General features: G+C 38.9%; 2 protein-coding genes across 4 annotated transcripts in view; one reads left to right on the top strand and one right to left on the bottom strand.

The window, feature by feature from the left end:
* Positions 1–7,393, top strand: part of KLHL15 (kelch like family member 15) — a 34,331-nt gene extending 26,938 nt beyond the window's left edge. For both annotated transcript variants that reach the window (XM_086389338.1, XM_086389339.1), the window contains one exon: positions 1,819–7,393. In XM_086389338.1, coding sequence (XP_086245464.1) covers positions 1,819–2,928 — 1,110 coding nt within the window. In that variant the 3' untranslated portion in view covers positions 2,929–7,393. The remainder of the gene's footprint in view (positions 1–1,818) is intronic.
* Positions 7,394–10,902: 3,509 nt separating this feature from the next.
* CXHXorf58 (chromosome X CXorf58 homolog) overlaps positions 10,903–20,385 on the bottom strand; it is a 60,684-nt gene continuing 51,201 nt past the window's right edge. The window contains exon 8 of one of the 2 annotated variants that reach the window (XM_086389349.1): positions 10,903–12,373. The gene's annotated coding sequence lies outside the window, so the exon portion shown is untranslated. The remainder of the gene's footprint in view (positions 12,374–20,385) is intronic. The other variant, XR_015159726.1, reaches the window with a different exon arrangement.

Genomic DNA, 20,385 nt, shown 5'->3' with positions numbered 1-20,385 from the left:
TCTTTTCTCTTAGAGGAATCATTAGACTAATTCATTGAAACATGTTAAGTGTTTTTTTGTTGTTGTTAATAAGCGTGTCATTTAAAGAGTTTTCTAAAGAGTGATGGAAGCAGTGTTACAACATACTAGAAATTGAGCCTTGGAATAAGACTGTCCTGGTTGAAGGTTCAGCTCGCAGCTCTACTAGTTTTAGTCATGTAAATAATTTGGGCAAGTCACTTAACATTCCAAGCCTCAGTTCTCTCACTAGGAGACTAGTTATCACTCTCTCAGAGGAGGAATAATTTAACATGAGATGCACACATAAAGCACCCGTTGCAGCAGTAATGTCAGTTTTCTCTGTTTTACAAAGACATGGAGTTCTCAATCTTTTTTGTGCCATTTACCCCTTGGCTAGTCTGGCAAGATCCATGGAAGGACCCTCCCCACCCACCCAGAATAGTGATTTTAAGTACATAAAATGCTTAGGATTACAGAGGAAACCAACTATACTGAAATACAGTTATCAAAATACTTCAAGTAAACATCTGTAGTGCTTTCTGTTTCAGATACGTTTTTTTGGACTACAGTGGGAAGTGAATGAGAAAGATAGAAGGGAAGAGAAAGGAGAGATGCAAAGAAGGAAAGCAAGTTCATAAATACATATGCCTGGTTTTGACTCCCTCCCAAGCTGTCATCCCAGATTTCCAACAGGCTCCTAGACATTTCCACCTCAGCATCCTTGTTTCCCTTATCAGTACAACTCTCCCTATCACCTAGTTCTAAATCCTCAAATCACATTTGAGTCCTCATTTCTTCATCTTATCGCTACTTCAAATCAGCCACACACTTCTGTCAATTTTATCTCCACAGTGTCTAATTCTACCATCCAAATGGTAACCATCCAAATCCTAACCCTCTTACCTCATCCTTGTCATTACGATACAGACTCTTTCTGCTTGGTTTCCAACTTCCTACTTCTTTCACAAAATATCCCCTGAATGTTTTGGACCAGTTTGATATTTTCTTTATCTAAAGTTCTATAGCACTCAGATGTGCTATACAGCTTCATACTTAGCTGTCAATTGCCTCATTTACTTAAAATTGGTAGATGTATATATTTTTTATTTCCCCAAGTATATTCTAAGTTCTTTGAGTGAATGGACCACATCTTCTGCTTTTTTAAAAAATCTCCCCACAGTAGTTAGCATAATATTTAAAAGTTTCATAAGATCTTAGCAATCATAATTAGGTAGTTCCAACTCTAAAAACAAAGGAAAAAGTTTGACCTTTTGTTGTCAACTGAACTATTACTGTAGGAGTTGATGATACTAAACCAAGATTTTATGTCTAAAACCAACTGAGAATTTTTTTGTGTCTTTAAATTTTTACCAACTCAACTAACTTAATTCCTGAGATTATTCAGTCATGATTGTTCTTACAGTGTTCCTTATGGTTAACAAAACCATGGCCAAGGTTTCCTCTGCTGTGAAACCTCTACTTGTCCTTCTATAGCCACCACTTGTAGCCCAGGGCCTGACATAGGTGACTAATAACATTTTGTTAGAGGAATTTAGCTTGTGCCTAGAGAATAACTTGTTTACTTGAAAAAGATTGGGAATGTGCATTAATTACTACAAATACAAATTATAAAAACAAATATAAGAGATTTGTTAAAAATAGAAACTATATGATCTTAACAGGAAATCAGTTTTAGGAAAGTAGCTTAGAATGGTAAGCTAATCTTAGTGGGCTTTGATATTTTGCCATTGATGTTCTTTTTTCTTTTCTTTCTTTCTTTTTTTTTTTTTTGTTAAATTCTTTTACTTGTATTCTTAGGTTAAGACATCAGAATTTTACAGATACTCTCGACAGCTGCGCTATGAAGTTGACCAAGCATTGAATTACTTTCAGAACATTCACCAGCAGCCTCTGTTGGATATGAAATCAAGCCGCATCCGCTCTGCCAAACCCCAAACTACAGTATTCCGAGGCATGATTGGACATAGCATGGTTAACAGTAAAATACTTCTCTTAAAGAAACCAAGAGTCTGGTGGGAACTAGAGGGCCCACAAGTACCTCTGCGTCCAGACTGCCTTGCTATCGTCAATAACTTCGTATTCTTGTTGGGTGGGGAAGAGCTGGGTCCAGATGGCGAATTCCATGCTTCTTCCAAAGTGTTTAGATATGACCCAAGACAAAACTCCTGGCTCCGAATGGCAGACATGTCTGTGCCACGTTCAGAATTCGCAGTTGGTGTTATTGGGAAGTTTATTTATGCTGTAGCAGGCAGAACCAGAGATGAGACTTTCTATTCAACTGAGAGATATGACATCACCAATGATAAATGGGAATTTGTGGATCCTTATCCAGTTAACAAATATGGACATGAGGGGACAGTGCTCAATAACAAGTTGTTTATCACTGGTGGAATCACCTCATCTTCCACTTCCAAGCAAGTATGCGTGTTTGACCCCAGTAAAGAAGGGACCATAGAACAGCGGACCAGGAGAACGCAAGTAGTTACCAACTGTTGGGAGAATAAGAGCAAAATGAATTATGCCAGATGCTTTCACAAGATGATTTCATACAACGGCAAGCTTTATGTCTTTGGTGGTGTCTGTGTGATCTTGAGAGCCTCTTTTGAGTCTCAGGGATGCCCTTCCACAGAAGTGTACAACCCAGAGACTGATCAGTGGACCATCTTGGCATCCATGCCAATTGGTAGAAGTGGCCATGGTGTGACTGTGCTGGACAGACAAATAATGGTTCTTGGAGGCCTTTGCTACAATGGTCATTACAGCGATTCTATTCTCACCTTTGATCCGGATGAAAACAAGTGGAAGGAAGATGAGTACCCGCGGATGCCCTGCAAGCTGGATGGTTTACAAGTATGCAACCTGCATTTTCCAGAATATATTCTGGATGAGGTCAGACGTTGCAACTGATGACATCTTTCTCCCTTCAAAAAAGCCAAACAAAATCCATTTGTGACAAAGTAGTTAATTAAAAAACATAAGAAAAACCTCACCAGTTTTACTATCAAAGCCATTGGTCTAATATCGTAAAAATGTTTTCATTCTGTGCTAGCATCCTTTTTTTTCTTTTTAGTGGCCTCAAACTCATGCAATAAGTCAGTTGTAAGTGCTAGCTCTTGAAACTACTTCCAGAAGCAGTTTAATAGAACAATTCACTTATCTGGGAAGTTGATGTTATGCTTTAAACATTTCTTTCAAATGTCAGTGTAGGAGTCATGCATCTTCTAAGAGAAGACCTGATAAGTGTCACTGGATGTAATTTCAGTTCCTATCTCTAGCTGAAATCTTTTTGAACATTTATTTCAGTCTGTTAGACTTTTTGATTTTATTATTTAAGTTTAAAACTCTTGACCTTTTTGCATGGCTTTTTGCTGAAAACGCAAAAGTATAAATTTTCTACAAGATTAACTTTTTTATATTCAGAACACTATTTCTAAGCTGCCTTCTCTTACCTGCATTGTGTTAGTGAAAGCATATCCATACTTGCTTACATCTTATGAATATATAAGGCACATCCCCTTTTATGCGTGGTTAGGATTCTATATTTTTAAGCTAGTGCACTTGCACACACAGTTTGCCATACGTGTTGTATTTTAGATGTAACGTCTTTTCATGTATTAACATTTTTAGAAAGATAATAACTGGAGTCCTCGTTTCGTATCAGAGTAGCCTATCTTCAGTCCATACTGATTCAGTAATATTCAAACTCCTTATATTCCTGAAACGTATGGTTTTATGAAAGCTAACATTTTATGTTTTACTTTCAAAAGTAAACATTAGTGTTCCTTATCGATGTATGTCTTCTTTTTGAAAATGTTTTTCTTTGCAGTCTGTTTAATGTTACCCTGTTTTTAGTGAAAATTGGAGTGGTATGTGACAAGGCCTGGTCCTGCAGCGTGCAAGCACTTTTAAAGAGAACTTAGGTAATACCAGACTCCTAAATAAAGGCCCCTTCAAAGTAAGTGCAACTCCCATTCTTTGCATTCAATAAGGCTGCTGCATCTGTTATTGAATGGAAAGTAGCAACTTGTGGAAAATTTGAGCTCAGTTTTGACTTCGAGGTAAGGAATAGAATTATAATATTAACTGGTCATATCTTCTTGTTTATTTAGTACAAAATATTTAGTGGCGCTGGGGATGTAAGCCCTCAGCTTTTGTTTTATTTACTGAGAGCTACTAGCATGAAGGATAGTAACCTCCAAGTTCAGAGTGGATCAAGAATAACTGTTCAAAATCATTCTTAAGTGTTTTAGGATTAGCCGCACCTTTCAACTCTTTCAACTCAAAGGAAAAACATATAGTTGTCAAAATTAAGCAAGAATAACCAGGGAGTGGATCATTCAAATTGATGCCATTTTATCCTGAGTAGAGTCTATATCTGATACTAGATCTACACTGGCAAAACTTGCCAGATCTTAGATGTTGGTGCAATATTGCAATGCCTTCTATACGGCTGTTGTAAAAAGTTTCGAGTTTCACCTTTTTTTTTCTTTCTTTTTTTTTTTTTTTTTTTTGCTGCTGCCACCACTGAACATAAAATGGAAATGCGAAATCATGGAAATGTGAAGACTTGTTTCATTTTTGCGATTAAAATAGACAACTGAAAAAGACCTGATTTTAAAACTCCACGGCTTGAGGCATTTGAGTTTAAGAAACAGTCAGGTACAGAAGTAGTTTTGTTTTTTTTAAAGCAAAACATTGGGATTGGCTTTAGAAATAAGTGGTCCTCATTCTTGTCTTTTGCTGAAAAACACTGAGACAGGGTACCCCTATCAGGCTTTTACACTCCCGTGGTGGTTCTCTTTAATTGCTTAGATATGACTCCTGTTATGGAGAAGGCAATGGCACCCCACCCCAGTACTCTTGCCTGGAAAATTCCATGGATGGAGGAAACTGGTGGGCTACAGTCCATGGGGTCGCAAAGAGTCGGACATGAGTAAGCAATTTCACCTCACCTGTCATTTTAGTTTCTAAAAATTAAATTTGATATCTTGTTTCCCATGGTTATATAGGTAAAAGTCTTTTTATACATCTGAAAAATCATTTTTAATAATGGAAAACTAGGAATTAGGTGAGCCATTTGGTTCTTTTTCTAATGTATTAGTTGGTGTAGTGTTTTATATGTGTGCTATCTTGCTTTAAAGAAAATAACAATGTCTTATTTTCCTCATTGTTGTCTTTTGCTGAAAAAGACTGAGACAGGGTACCCCTATCAGGCTTTTACACTCCCGTGGTGGTTCTCTTTAATTGCTTAGATATGACTTCGTAGCCCTAGTTAAAACCCACTCCAGTGTTCTTGCCTGGAAAATGCCAGGGACGGGGGAGCCTGGTGGGCTGCCGTCTATGGGGTCGCACAGAGTCGGACACGACTGAAGCGACTTAGCAGTAGCAGCGGCCCTAGTTAAAGTAAGATGGAACAAACAATTGAATATTCTTGGTCTTCATTGTAAAAGCACAAGGCCAAGATGAAAGTTCATGTTTTGGAAAATTTGTGAAATCTTAACTTGAACTAATTTTGGGTTCAGCTTCACACGTGAGTCATGTCTGACCTGATGTTAGCTGTAATCAGTTTTGAGCTTTAAGAATAGTTGTTATTGCTTGGGTTCTGAATGTATGAGAAAACTCTTCTGTTTATTTGTAGTTCTGACTTAGGTTATTTTAAATCCATGATTAACATACATTCCCTTTTAAAATTATGGTTTAATTGCTGAAAGAGATTTATTTTTGTTATACTAGACTATGGAAAATTTTTTCATAGAATTTTTTTCAAGTTTATTTTTTGTGTGCTTCATTTGGAACCATTTTTGTTTATATACATTGTATGTGCTCAAAATAGTTTTTTTTTTAATTCAGTAAGATTTAAAACTACAGTGTAACACGCTGTGATCTTTGTGTATTTTCACTTTACATTTTAAATGCCAGACTTTACAAAAATAGCTGATCTTTATTAATTGCATCTTAATTAGAAACGTTTGTTCTCTTCCATGTCTTTGACCTTCTAAGTTTTTATTTTAGTCTGCTTAAAGAAAATCCTTGCACTACAACCTTTTCATAAAATTCAAGATGCTCACATTGAAGGTTTTGTATTGGAAGAAATACTACTGGTTTTTAAAAAGCAAGGCTTAATTAATAGAATTATTAGCATTTCTTGAGACAGCTTTCTGTGTCCTCACTACTCTGTGTGAGTGTTACTATAATTTGTGAAATACTGACTGAGCCCTTCACTTATCTTTTCTGAAGCAGCACCTTTGGACACCTCATTCTGGGAAGCCTGCTCGAGTTATAGTAAAGGACACACACATTTGTGTGGGGAGAAGTGGTAAAAAATGGAGAGTTGTGTCTTAATTACATGAAACTAAGCTTTAAAATATTTTATAACAAATTATTTGAGCTGCATAATCTAAACATGTCAAACGTTCAGTGGGACTATTTTTATATATGTATATGTGGTTGTAGGTCATAACATTTCAGTTTATAATATAAATTGTTATTTCAGTTTATAAGCTATCTCTCAGAAAAGACTAGCTCTTTTGAGAATACATAATTTAAAGTTTTAGAGTGAAGTAAAACACAACATAGATAATAGTAAAATTAGATATAAATGAGGGCTATATGGCAGTAAAACTGCTAGTGCCATTTTTCCTCTTTGCCTATTACACATTTTTTATTTTATTTTTTTTGTACTCTGAACATTTTTAGGGATCATCTATCAGATTAGAGTTGGTTTGGGAATAAGTATCTTCTAAAAAGAGATTTATCTTAAAAATGAAAGTCCTGAAAAATTAGTTTATCAAGAGTTTATAAAGTCAAATATTCCATAGACATAGACTGGAATAGGTAAACTCATGCAAGTCGTATCCTTTCAGTATACCAGTATAACTTCAATATTACATGAGTAACATTGAGAGAATGTCATTAGATTTGTTCCCCCTTAATATTGGATTTTCGTTTTACATCTTTGGGAACAACTACATTAAGAACCTTATTAATCAGTATATCAGTAAGGATTAGGTGTTTGCTTTCCGAAAGAATGTTCCAGTGAGGTGATCAGAGAGGTTATTTTCTATCTAACTTGTTTATGCCCTATACCTCTTGGGCATACTTTGTCTATAGAAGAAATATTTTGACCTTTAGGTACATTTTGGGCCAGTAGTCAAGTAATCCTAGGACTGATTTAAAAATCTTAGACTAATTTAAGGTTTGCCTTTTATACCTATTTTGAAAGCCTTTACATTTCTGTCAGGTAATTTTTCCCATGCCGTGAATATAATCTATTCAAAACATGTTTATGCTATCCATTCTGTTTTTAAATTGAAAAAAATGTTAAAAGTGTTTATGAAGAAAAGTTTAAATAAAATATTTTCAATCTTTAAAATATACTTCCATCTCTTATTATTTACTATCTTGATATAATCTATCACTTTCAAAGTCACTCATGACTTGATTAACAGTATACATTTTATATTCCTTCAACCTGCCAAGGAAGTGCCACAAAAATGTAATTTCTACTGATGCTTTCAGCCACAGATTGAAATGAGAGCATTTGAGTGAAATTATTTACACTTACATGCAATGGAAATTTTACAATGAAGCCAAGTAATTAAAGTTCCACTAGCAGAATTTTGCAGAATGGAAATAGAGAACTAATAAATAGCATTTATAAGCCCTCAAGCTTTAGTTTGGTGATTTTTTATTTTCTTTAGCATTTTTGCCTCATTGTTCTTAAAGGCATTTCTGAAATTAGGGAACCCAGCAGAAATGAATCTGCTACAACACAAGCACTTGGGTATTTTTAGGCACGTGTGTGCCTCCATGGATCTTGGCCTCAAGCCACCTTTCTAGCCTATTTTGTTATCACTTCCTGCACTCCTTTCTGTTGTGATCTTTGTATGTTAATTTCCAGCTTCAAATCACTTGCCTTCTTTCCCCTTCCCTGCTTGCAAAATCCATTTATTTTGCAAAGCCCAACTCAAATACTCTTCTCTCCTCCTGAAACCTGTGTTACTTCCATTGAATTAATTGCCTCTTCTGTACTCAACACATTTATAGCTCTTATTTCATTTTGCATACTAGTTGGGTATAATTCCTTCCACAATTAGATCATAATCTCCTTGGATGAAGGGACCGTCTTTTATTCCTTTTTGTACCCTCATACCTAGTGTGATACTTTTTGTACATAATAGGCACTGAGCTAAATGTTTATCGTAGCATGTGACTAATTCTACCTGAGCTATAGAAAGATGCTGTAGACATTCAGAAGAGGGAGATAATATAGTTCCCCAAGGTTTTTGTCTCTGCTTTTTTCTCAAGTCTACTGCCTGTCCAGTTTCACCCACAGCTATGGCTTCACCTACCACTTTTATTCTAATATCTTGTAAATCTGTATTTCTCAACTGAGAAATATCTCCAACTATCTCATGAACATGTCTTACATGTTTTATAGGAATCTCAAAATGAACAAGTACAAACTTGAATGCATTATCTTCCCCCCCAAACTTGCCCCTTGTCCTGTATTCCCTGTATTATTATGTGGCTCTCTCACTGCCTGAGATCGTTACAAGTCAGAAACCTGGAATTGTCTACCCTTGCCTCTCCCACTTCTCCCCAACGTCTTGGAGCTTTCTCTCCGATCTTCTACCTCCACAATCCATTTTCCACTCTGCTGCCAGAGGGAGCTTTTAAAAGGTTAATCTGGTCCTGAGATTCAGCAGCATTTAATAATCCCTCTTCACCATAAGATCCAGACTCCTTAGCATGCCCATTGGACCTGTTCAGTCTCTCTTGTGCCCAGTTCTCCAGCTATGCATGATACTGGGAGTTCCCTGAATATGTCATGTTTTCTCCAGTCTTCCTTCACACATGCTCTTTCCATCTTCCTTTCCTGGCTAACCCTTTCTTGACCTTCAAGAACCAGCCCGAGCATCATGGCCTTTTTCTATCTTTTTGAACTGTCCCCTATGCATACCTAGATCACCTCCTCTTGACACTTGATTATGACTGTCTTCTTTAACTGTATGCATTGAGGAAAGATTCTGTCTTTTTATTTTCCAAGAATCTGATAATGTCTGGGACAGGGTAAGTCTTCCTTAATAAAAATAGAACCCAGAAACTTGGAAGGTCACCACTGAAATACTCCTGGTGAGGAGGGGCAGTTTTATTAGAGAGCTTGATTGTCTGCCAAAACTGACCTCCCTGAGGAATTTCCCTCCATTCAGTTTCCACTACCACTGCTCCTATGTCTAAAAGGTTGATGCATACAGCTATACAGTTGTTAACAGATAGTTCTTCCCTTAATATCCAATATTTCTGACCCAGGTTGAAAACTTTAAATAAAACAAGACCAAGGGGTGTTTTGTAGATCATTAATCTCCTGAAATGCTCTGGGTGGAGGATGGGGCAAGTGTTCAGTGGTCACAATAATCTTATTTCATTCTACATTTCATCTCTTGAGAATCTCAAACAGCAAATACAAACATCTCCTCTGAGAAGTCCTGATGTTAATTCATTTTTATTTGGTTTAGCTAGGTGTAAATCAAACATTTGACCACTGAGCTCTTTTTTTTCATGGAATATATATGATCCATGATTGCTCTTGCAAAAGCCTGGCTAATGAGTAACTGAAAGAAAACAAAAAGGACCACTGATTCAGGCACTCTCATCTACAAAGTAGGACTTACTCCTGCAGCTCCAGTTAGATTCCAGGCTTGAAGTCAACATCTTGCCAAGATGACGTTACCCTGGAGATTTCACATCCCAAGGAAGGTCCCACCTTCTCCCCCAAGTAGTAAGATAAGTTTGTATAATTAATTTGTACAACTTGTATGATTTAAGGAGCAGGACTTCCAGAATGGCCAAGTAAGGAGCTCAGCAAATCCTCTCCCTAAAAAGCAATGATAAAAGTGAACAAACTTGAGACTTCCATGAAGGTCCAGTGGTTAGGACTCTGCACTTCCAATGCAGAGGCATGGGTTCTATCCCTGGTTGGGGAATTAAGATCCCTCAAGCCGTGTGCTGTGGCCTAAATAAATAAATGAATAAATTTTAAAACGAACAAACATCCAAAAAAAAAAAAAAATGTAAAGACTCTGGAAACTGACCAAAGGCATACAACAACTTGAGAAGTATTTATTTGAGAAAATGTACTGAACTTGAGTAAGAACGATGGGAATCTAATGTTTTAGCCTGAGGCTGTTTCCATTCCATCTCCCTGTCCTGGAACTCTGTGGCATGGAAATTCTACCAGGGTCATCAGAGGGGGCCTGCCTTCCTTTGGAATGGAGCGTGGAGAATCCCACGTGTCATTGTGGCTAACACTGCAGCTCGCCTGAGGTCTCAGTAGTGATCTGGTTTAGCAATAGACAGTGGACAGGCCAGGAGATCTTGGGAATTAGATAGCTCCTGGTGCTCCAGGAAGCTGTGCTCATGGACAGGGCCATGTGTATCTAAGGGGAGTCCTAAGAAGGCCCTATGAAGCTACTTGTCCCTGGCTGGATGTGAGGTCTTGTAAATGCAGAAAATAAAAACTGCAGCAGACTTGGAAACTGCTTGAACTTTGAATGCGTTCCCCAGGCCACACACATATTGCTCAGCAAAGAGCAGAAGCCTTACTGGCTTAAGGTGTTTAAGTGTAACTTCTGAGCAGTCATTGGTTGACCACAAAGCTGTGTCGACTCGGGAGATCCCTGGGACTCCAAGCTTAAAAATAAAAACGAATTAAAAAGGGAGAAACTGAGCTGAGCCATCAGTGGCTGTACATGGGTGGGGGAGGCGAGTGGGGAATGGCTTCCATAGAATTCCTCCTGGCGAGTCGCTAAACACACAACAAACCAAAAAAACCACAAAAAAACAAAAATTTTAAAATGAGCAAAACAACCACACAGAATCCAGGGTTGCTAAAATATATTATCTATAATGTTTCTAATGAAAAATTACGAGACATGCAAAGAAACAGCAAAGTGACCATACCCAGGAAAATAAGGAGTCATTAGAAAGCTGTCTCAGGGATCAGAGTATTATGGAGATGAGTGAGATTAGTTTTATATCCTGTATTCCACATAAAATTTTATTGAAAACAATTGCACGTCATTAAAATTTCTTTGAAAATATTTGTAGCAATTGCTTAGTGTGCCGTAATATGGCTATACATAATTTATCTAACTATGCCCCTATTGTGACACTATACTACATTTAAAAAATTTCTTTCATTTGATATATTCCATGCTTTTGATTGTTTCCTTTATGTAGTTTTGTAAGATGGAATTAAAAAATGAACTAAAATCCTTGACAAATATTGCCAGGTTAAGCACCAGGAAAGTTGTACAATATTAAACTCACATCAGCAGTGAATATGAATTTCTCTATTACCACATCTTGTACTTATAAATAAGCAATTTAATAGGTGAAAACTGTATTTTAATTACTATTTCTTTGATTACAGTAAATGTTGAGTGATATTTCCCATGTCTATTTGCCATAATGTTCTATGAATTCCTGTTCATGTCTTTTATGCATTTTTCACTGGTATTTTGGTGTTTTATTATGGATTTTGAAGGATTCTTCATCAACAATGCTTTGTTACACTTGAGTATAGTATTTCAAATGATGACTAGGTATCTTTAATTACTGGAGATTATTAAAAATCATATAATCAAATCTCATTAAATGTGGAAAACAAATAAAACAATTTAGAGAAAACAAAGGGATGGAGAGTATACTGATGGAACAAAATGATTAAGAATCAAATATATTTGAGAGATAGGAGAGGCTAATAAAAACATTGAGAAAAGCATGGTATACATTACAGATTCAAAAGAAACCTTATTCAAAAGTTAACAAACATACCCCTTAGATCTGGGGTATGAGAATTTTCTTCGTAGGGTGCCATCTTCTCTAATGGAAACATATATTCATACTTGTATTGAATACCTGCTAGGTGGGTGCTAGTAGGAATGAAAGAAAAGATCTCCTTTGCTTTCAATCTAATGAGGAAACAGACACCCATAAGTCACTTAAGGCAAGAAAAGGTGCCAAGTAGAGGGAAAAACAGGATGCTGTGGGAGCTCAGTTCAGTTCAGTCGCTCAGTTGAGTCCGACTCTTTGCGACCCCATGAATTGCAGCACGCCAGGCCTCCCTGTCGGTCACCAACTCCCGGAGTTCACTCAGACTCACGTCCATCGAGTCGGTGATGCCATCCAGCCATCTCATCCTCTGTCGTTCCCTTCTCCTCCTGCCCCCAATCCCTCCCAGCATCAGAGTCTTTTCCAATGAGTCAGGAAGTTAGTTACTATTGATGAGAATCAGGTTTATGGAGAAATTGGCATCTCTAGTTGGTCATGAAGATTGACTTGGATTTCTCTAGGTGGAGAATACGAAAAAGAATTTTAAAGAAAGATTATGCAAAAAATCTGAGGAGGTCACACAAGGTGGGAGGTTCTGATCCAGGCATGCACACAGATCCAATCCATCATGCACCCGGTTTTCTATTCAAGTGGATTCTAGTACTGGTAGAAATAATCAACATAGAAGAGCACCTAGTAAAATTTGTGAAGATGAAAAAAATGGCTTATTTTTATCTAAGGGCTCATTTAACTCATTAAAATTATTTATCTCTGAGAATTAAAAAAATAACTACCATAGAAAATTTAGGCTCTGTAGAAATAATCAACACAATAAAACTGAGAATGGCAAAAACTTTATACAATTACATTTGTAATCGTAGGTTGGGCTCCCTGGTAGCTGACTCCATCTGAGACTAGAATGTGAATACAAGTTATCTAAGAGGTCATTCCAGAAAGCATCACTAGGGAGGTGGGAAATAAGACAGGGATGGGGGTTCTTTCCTGATGGCTCAGTGGTGAAGAATCTGCCTGCCAATGCAGGAGACACGAGTTTAATCCCTGATCCAGGAAGATCCCACTTGCCGCAGAGCAACTAAGCTCGAGAGAACAAGGGGAAAAAAAAAAAAAAGACAAAGATAGGGATGAACCAGTAAAGGGTAAAGGGTGTATCATCAAGCAGTTTTTTACTGGGGGTGACTGGGTTCAATTCCACCATCCTCCCCAGGGTACTGGGAAAAACCGTGTAGAACATACCTGAATCATCCCCACCAGAGGACTAGGAACCTGGGGTACTGATTGCCATCTGTCACTGGCTTAGGGTTACTTGCAGGCACATTAAGTCCCCAGCACTTCTGGCCTGGGGTGTCTGGCTGAGAGCCCTCAGGTGGGGAGTTGCACGTATGTATTCAGAAGGGTGAGTGCCAAGGGAGGATGGGGAGGGCCACAATTACTATCAGCTACATTTGTTATTGACTCAAAACTATTAGAAGAATCACCTACTGACAAAATTTAGGGCCACAAAATTTGCATGTCAAGAAATTGGTTGACATTATTGCCATAAAAGTAAACTCACCTTGTAAGAGGTTAAAGCTAAGATTTTTTTATTGGGACAAATTTTAAAACATGTTTCCATGGTAACATTTTTATGAACAAGAATTTTCCAGATGAAAATAATTTCAGCAAAATGAAAGCAAGTAAAAAATTTAAAAACATTTTACCTGCATTATACAGAAAAAGGATATCAAGAAATTAAATTGATTTTGAGTTTGCTCAGGAAAATATGTTCTTCGTTAAATTTCATCAATGTTGGCATGATTTTGATTAGAATGTTTGTACTCACAAACATGGAGTCACAGTGTCCTCAGGCTCAAAACAAGAGGAGGGTAGAAACATCCTGTTCCTGAACTGCTAGAGGCCAAAAAATGAAGAGGATTTGTGCCAGGGGAAATTGCATGGGTAAATGCAGAGTGGAAAAGCATATGGAATGCTTTGGGAATGATGAATTCCTCACTGACAGAGCTATGGGAGCAGATGTTAAGCAAAAAAAAAAAAAATCATATTCATGAATATTCTGTGGATCTGCAGAGTTCTTTGTTGAAAGAGGATAAGAGAAAAATTGGATATTACAGCCCTCCAGTGAAACGCCTCACGACTTTTCACTAATATCCCATGACCTTACAGAAATGAATAAAAACCCAATAAAATAATGAAAGATTGACAGACAATACAAAATTGTGAGCAGCCTTGAAAACTTTAAGGCAAATGGAGTTAGACTGAGAAAAACAGATCTATACTTCACATTATGGAATACTCAGGCTTCCCTTCCTGATAGACAGCAAATCAGAGAAAGATTTTTTTTTTAAGGTATATTGTTCTTGCTCCACCAACTGCATCCTGACTCAGAGATTTGTGCCTTTACTAGCTAGAGAACTGGCCCTTCAATTCTCTCGATTCCAAGGAGCTACACTGTAAGGGAAGCAGTTTTGTTGCTGAGTTTTGCCTCTTGCCTTGAAACCCCTCACCCGCACCAGCACCCTCTGACCCCTTTGGCCCCCATCTCCACTCCTCAGTCTACCCACTGTCTTTTTGTATTTTCACATTGAGACAGAACAAGCCCAGTAATCAACTAGGTAGGAAGTAAGAGCTGAGGGGCTGTGGTACAAAGCATATCCTCCCCCATTAATCAGTGTAGGTGACCACAGACAGGAAGGACAGTTGCACTTACTGCCGCTGGCTTCCAGTACCAGAGAAGGAGACGAGAGGAGGGCAATAAGCATCAGAGTTGAAAGAGGCACAATGAGGGAAAAGCCTGTTAGAAGCTGAAATGTGGACTGGAAGCTATGCTCATCACCTTACCCACTTTCCAACTGCAAATGCATCAAAAGAATGGAACCATTACCCAATGGATAGAAGTTAAGAGTAAAGGCAACCCACACACTGAGACTGGAAAGGTCTTCCCTTGTTTGTGTATGAATTAAGAGAAAAAACAAGTTGGGGTTTACAAAGACTATGGGATAAAAGAAGTAGTTGGGAGACTCAGAGAAAGGAAATATTTGTGAAAAATAATTTGCTTTCAGATCCAGAAGAAATAAGTAACACTGCTTGGCATTTTCAAAAGATTGCAAATAATCATAACCTCTGTGTGTGAGGAACAAAAGGTCACAGGTAAATGAGCAAAAGTTGAAAAGGTCATTGACTCAAAGACTGTAAGAAAAGGCAACAAGAGAATTAAAATCCATATGAAGTCAGTAAAGAATAGAAAGGATGTTGTAGAAAATTCACCTGCTGATGTGAGTCATCTTTGAGATGCTTTCCCAGAGTGCAAGAGAAAATGACAAGGAGATTTAGTTCTCACTACATGCTTCATGAATACCTACTACGGAGCCAGTCACTGTGCAAAGTGCCAGGATCTAAAGGCTTTCATATTCTCAATCCTGAGAGTATGAGAGGCTTTCATTAAATCCTTAAACACAAATTAACAAGGAGAGATAAGAAAGCCTTCCTCAGTGATCAATGCAAAGAAATAGAGGAAAACAATAGAATGGGAAAGAGTAGAGAACTCTTCAAGAAAATTAATGATACCTAGGGAACATGTGATGCAAGTTCAGTTCAGTTCAGTCACTCAGTCGTGTCCAACTCTTTGCAACCCCATGGACTGCAGCACGCCAGGCCTCCCTGTCCATCACCAACTCCCGGAGTTTATTAAAACTCATGTCCATTGAGTTGGTGATGCCATCCAACCATCTCATCCTCTGTCGTCCCCTTCTCCTGCCTTCAATCTTTCCCAGCATCAGAGTCTTTTCAAATGTGTCCGTTCTTCCCATCAGGTGGCCAAAGTATTCAGCTTCAGCATCAGTCCTTCCAATGAATATTCAGGACTGACTTCCTTTAGAATGAACTGGTTGGATCTCCTTGCAGTCCAAGGGACTCTCAAGAATATTCTCCAATACCACAGTTCAAAAGCGTCAATTCTTAGGTGCTCAGCTTTCTTTATGGTCCAACTCTCACATCCATACATGACTACTGGAAAAACCATAGCCTTGACTAGATGGACCCTTGTTGGGAGAGTAATGTCTATGCTTTTTAACACGCTGGCTAGGTTGGTCATAACTTTCAAGGAGTAAGTGTCTTTTAATTTCATGGCTGCAGTCACCATCTGCAGTGATTTTGGAGCCCCCCAAAATAAAGTCTGACACTGTCTCCACTGTTTCCCCATCTATTTGCCATGAAGTGATGGGACCGGATGCCATGATCTTAGTTTTCTGAATGTGGAGCTTTAAGCCAACTTTTTCACTCTCCTCATTCACTTTCATCAAGAGGCTCTTTAGTTCTTCACTTTCTGCCATAAGGGTGGTGTCATCTGCATATCTGAGGTTATTAATATTTCTCCCAGCAATCTTCATTCCAGTTTGTGCTTCATCCAGCCCAGCATTTCTCATGATGTACTCTGCATATAAGTTAAATAAGCAGGGTGACAATATACAGCCTTGATGTATTCTTTTCCCGATTTGGAACCAGTCTGTTTTTCCATGTCCAGTTCTAACTGTTGCTGCCTGACGTGCATACAGATTTCTCAAGAGGCAGGTCAGGTGCAAAGGCCGGTCATGCAAAGATGGGCACAATAAAGGATAGAAATGGTATGGACCTAACAGAAGCAGAAGATATTAAGAAGAGTTGGCAAGAATACACAGAAGAACTATACAAAAAAGATCTTCATGACCCAGATAACCACGATGGTTAACCTAGAGCCAGACATCCTGGAATGTGAGATTAAGTGGGCCTTATGAAGCATCACTATGAACAAAGCTAGTGGAGGTGATGGAATTCCAGTTGAGCTATTTCAAATCCTGAAAGATGATGCTGTGAAAGTGCTGCATGCAATATGCCAGCAAATTTGGAAAACTCAGCAGTGGCCACAGGACTGGAAAAGGTCAGTTTTCATTCCAATTCCAAAGAAGGGCAATGCCAAAGAATTTTCAAGCTATCACACAATTGCAATCATCTCACATGCTAGCAAAGTAATCCTCAAAATTCTCCAAATGAGGCTTCAACAGTAGGTGAACTATGAACTTCCATATGTTCAAGCTAGTTTTAGCAAAGGCAGAGGAACCAGAGATCAAATTGCCAACATCCATTAGATCATAGAAAAAGCAATAGAATTCCAGAAAAACATCTACTTTTGCTTTATTGATTACACCAAAGCCTTTGACTGTGTGGATCACAACACACTGTGGAAAATTCTTCAAGAAATGGTAATACCAGATCACCCGACCTGCCTCCTGAGAAATCTGTATGCAGGTCAAGAAGCAACAGTTAGAACTGGACATGGAACAACAGACTGGTTCCAAATTGGGAAAGGGGTACCTGAAGGCTGTATATTATCACCCTGCTTATTTAACTTACATGCAGAGTACATCATGCCAAATGCCAGGCTGGATGAAGCACAAGCTGGAATCAAGATTGCCAGAAGAAATACCAATAACCTCAGATAGGCAGATGACACCACCCTTATGGCAGAAAGTAAAGAGGAACTAGAAAGCCTCTTGATGAAAGTGAATGAGGAGAGTGAAAAAGTTGGCTTAAAGCTCCACATTCAGAAAACTAAGATCGTGGCATCCAGTCTAATCACTTCATGGTAAATAGATGGGGAAACAGTGGAAACAGTGTCAGACTTTATTTTCTTGGGTTCCAAAATCACTGCAGATGGTGACTTCAGCCATGAAATTAAAAGACGATTGATCCTTGGAAGAAAAGCTATGACCAACCTAGACAGCATATTAAAAAGCAGAGACATTACTTTGCCGACAAAGGTCTGTATAGTCAGGGCTATGGTTTTTACAGTAGTCATATATTGGTTTAAGAGTTGGACTATAAGGAAAGCTGAGTGCCAAAGAATTGATGCTTTTGAACTGTGATGTTGGAGAAGACTCTTGAGAGTCCCTTGGACTACAAGGAGATCAAACCAGTCCATCCTAAAGGAAATCAGTCCTGAATATTCATTGGAAGGAATGATGCTGAAGCTGAAACTCCAATACTTTGGCCACCTGATGTGAAGAATTGACTCATTTGAAAAGACTGATGCTAGGAAAGATTGAAGGCGGGAGGAGAAGGGGATGAGAGAGGATGAGATGGTTGGATGGCATCACCGACTCGATGGATATGAGTTTGAGCAAGCTCCTGGAGTTGGTGATGGACAGTGAGGCCTGGTGTGCTGCAGTCCATGTGGTCACAAAGAGTTGGACAGGACTGAGCCTGTGAACTGAACATAAATATAATTGTGATGGCTGTCACAACTGGCACTATAAAGACTGCTCAGAAGAAGCCAGTTCTGCTTCGATGGTTAGGAAAGGTCTCTTTAAAGAAGGTATATATAGCAAGAGATATAAAGTGTGAGTAAAACAAGATAAAAAAATAGAGAGTGGGGCAGGGTGTGTAACTGTGCAGCAAAAAATGCTTGTGGAACAGCAGAGAGATTGAAAGAGGGCTGAGGAGAGGAAGGTAAGAATGTGGTGCATGTTATGATGGGAGAGCTACTAGGGCCGTATCATACGACACCACTGATGGCTGGGTGAAGTGTTTGTATTTTATTCTAAGGGAAATGGGAAGTCACTGAAGCGTTCTAGTAGGTGGCTGATGGGATTTACATTTTAAAGGGTCATCTGGTTTCCAAATGGTGGTAAGGATGGAGTTGGAAATCTCACTGAGGGGTCAGTGAAGTGTGAAGGGTGATGATGACAGAGGAGCGAATGGTTAGGACATGCTTGGGAGATTACAACTGGCAGAACCTGGTGATAGGTTGGGTACAAGAAGTGTTAGACAGGGGACCATCTTGAGGACAGTACATATGATGATGCCATAAATTACAATGGGAAAGACAGAAGAGCAATTTGGGGAGGGAACAGGAGGAATGCAGGTTCGGACACATCAGGTCTCAAATGCTTGTGAGGTGTTCACCAGTGAAGAGGTCCAAAAAGTCCCTAGATAGACATCTAGATGAAGTTCAGAAGAGAGGTCAGAGCTGCAGAGATACAATGGACAGTCATTCACCATTACCTACAGTACTTATTTATTTTGCTTTTACATACCTTTTCCTGATGGAAGTATTCAAAGATACACAAAAGTAGAATTATATACTGAATTTCTATGTACCCATCATAGTATGTATAATATTTTGTCATGAGAATGTTAAGTATCCTAAAGAGAGAAAGATTCCCAACTCCAACTCATCCAAAAAAAATGGGAATGTCTGAACCTACTTCATGGAGTTATGATGAGAATAAAATGAGATTCACCATGTCAACAGTGTGTGGTTAACCAATGTTAGCCATTATTATTTTGGTATTGTTGGGTGGGCAATATTGATCCAATATTGGAGGGAAAAAATATATCCAGGTTAGTGAGTGGAAACAAATTACTTAAGTTTCTAAACTCCAGGAGAAAGTATTCAAATCACTGAATTCTTAGGGAGGGAAGAACCAAACAGAAGCTACTGACACAACCATGGCAAGTTTTGGAATTCTTGAAAAGGTGAGGCAAGCCAGGGACAGATCAGGAGTCTGACCTGGTAAAATTAAAGTTTCAAGAAAGTGTGAATTGTGCATATAAGATTCCTAGTCCCTGACAATAGAGCCCCCAACTTATGGTAGTGGCATTACATGAAGGGAAAATTCACATGAAGATGAAGCAAGAAGTAAACAGAACATGACATGATGTGGTCTGGTGAGAAGTTTGGGAAGCTTTTTGCTGTAAAGAATGACTCTGTCAGTAGACGTCCCCACACAAAAAAAGGATTATGAATAAAGGGTTGAAAATGCCTGTGCTCTGGAGCTGAGCTTTTCAAACATTAACGGACACACAAATGGCACAAATCTGGGCCTTCTGTGGCCCAGGAGGTTGGGGGTAGAACAAGGAAGGAGTTACCCACAACAGTGCCCCCAAGAACTCATCAGAGTTGAGGGAGGAATGAAAAGAGAGATGGTAGATACAGAGAACAGAGAGGGAGCATCCGCACCCAGGGACTTGCTGTTCCCACCAAGGCATGCGAAGAGAGCTCTTTGAGAAGAAGGTCTTCCTAAGCTGGAGGAAGATCTGTATCTGTGGACTGAAAGAACGCGCCACGGTTCATGGGAAATTAACTACCTGCCCACAGAGACACTTGGCAATGATGCTTAAGGAGGAGGAAAAGCCCTGCCATCATTCAGGGAGGAGAAAACAAGTCATCATTAATGGAGGGCTTGAGTTCCACACGCCACATGGTACTTTCCATGAATTCTCTCATTTAACCCTCATAGCCTTCCAATAAAATGGTGGTGCTGGCTGTTAAGTGGACTGGATTCAGTGACTCGGACCATCTTGTCAGGATCCCTCAGCCCTCCAGCTGCCTCAGCTCTCTCATTGCGCGTGGGAGCAGGCAGGCTTCCCCCAGATGCACAGGCAGCTCTGGGCTCACAGTGTCCCAACTCAGCTGCCCCAGAAGAAGACAGAGTCCCTCTTCTGGTTTCCCCACAGAAGGACACCGGTTGTTTATGT

The sequence above is a fragment of the Bos grunniens genome, chromosome X (assembly GCF_055505025.1).
Source record: "Bos grunniens cultivar Pamir isolate PY7600 chromosome X, Bosgru_T2T1.0, whole genome shotgun sequence".
NCBI lineage: Eukaryota > Metazoa > Chordata > Mammalia > Artiodactyla > Bovidae > Bos > Bos grunniens.
This window is presented reverse-complemented; position numbering and strand designations above follow the sequence as displayed.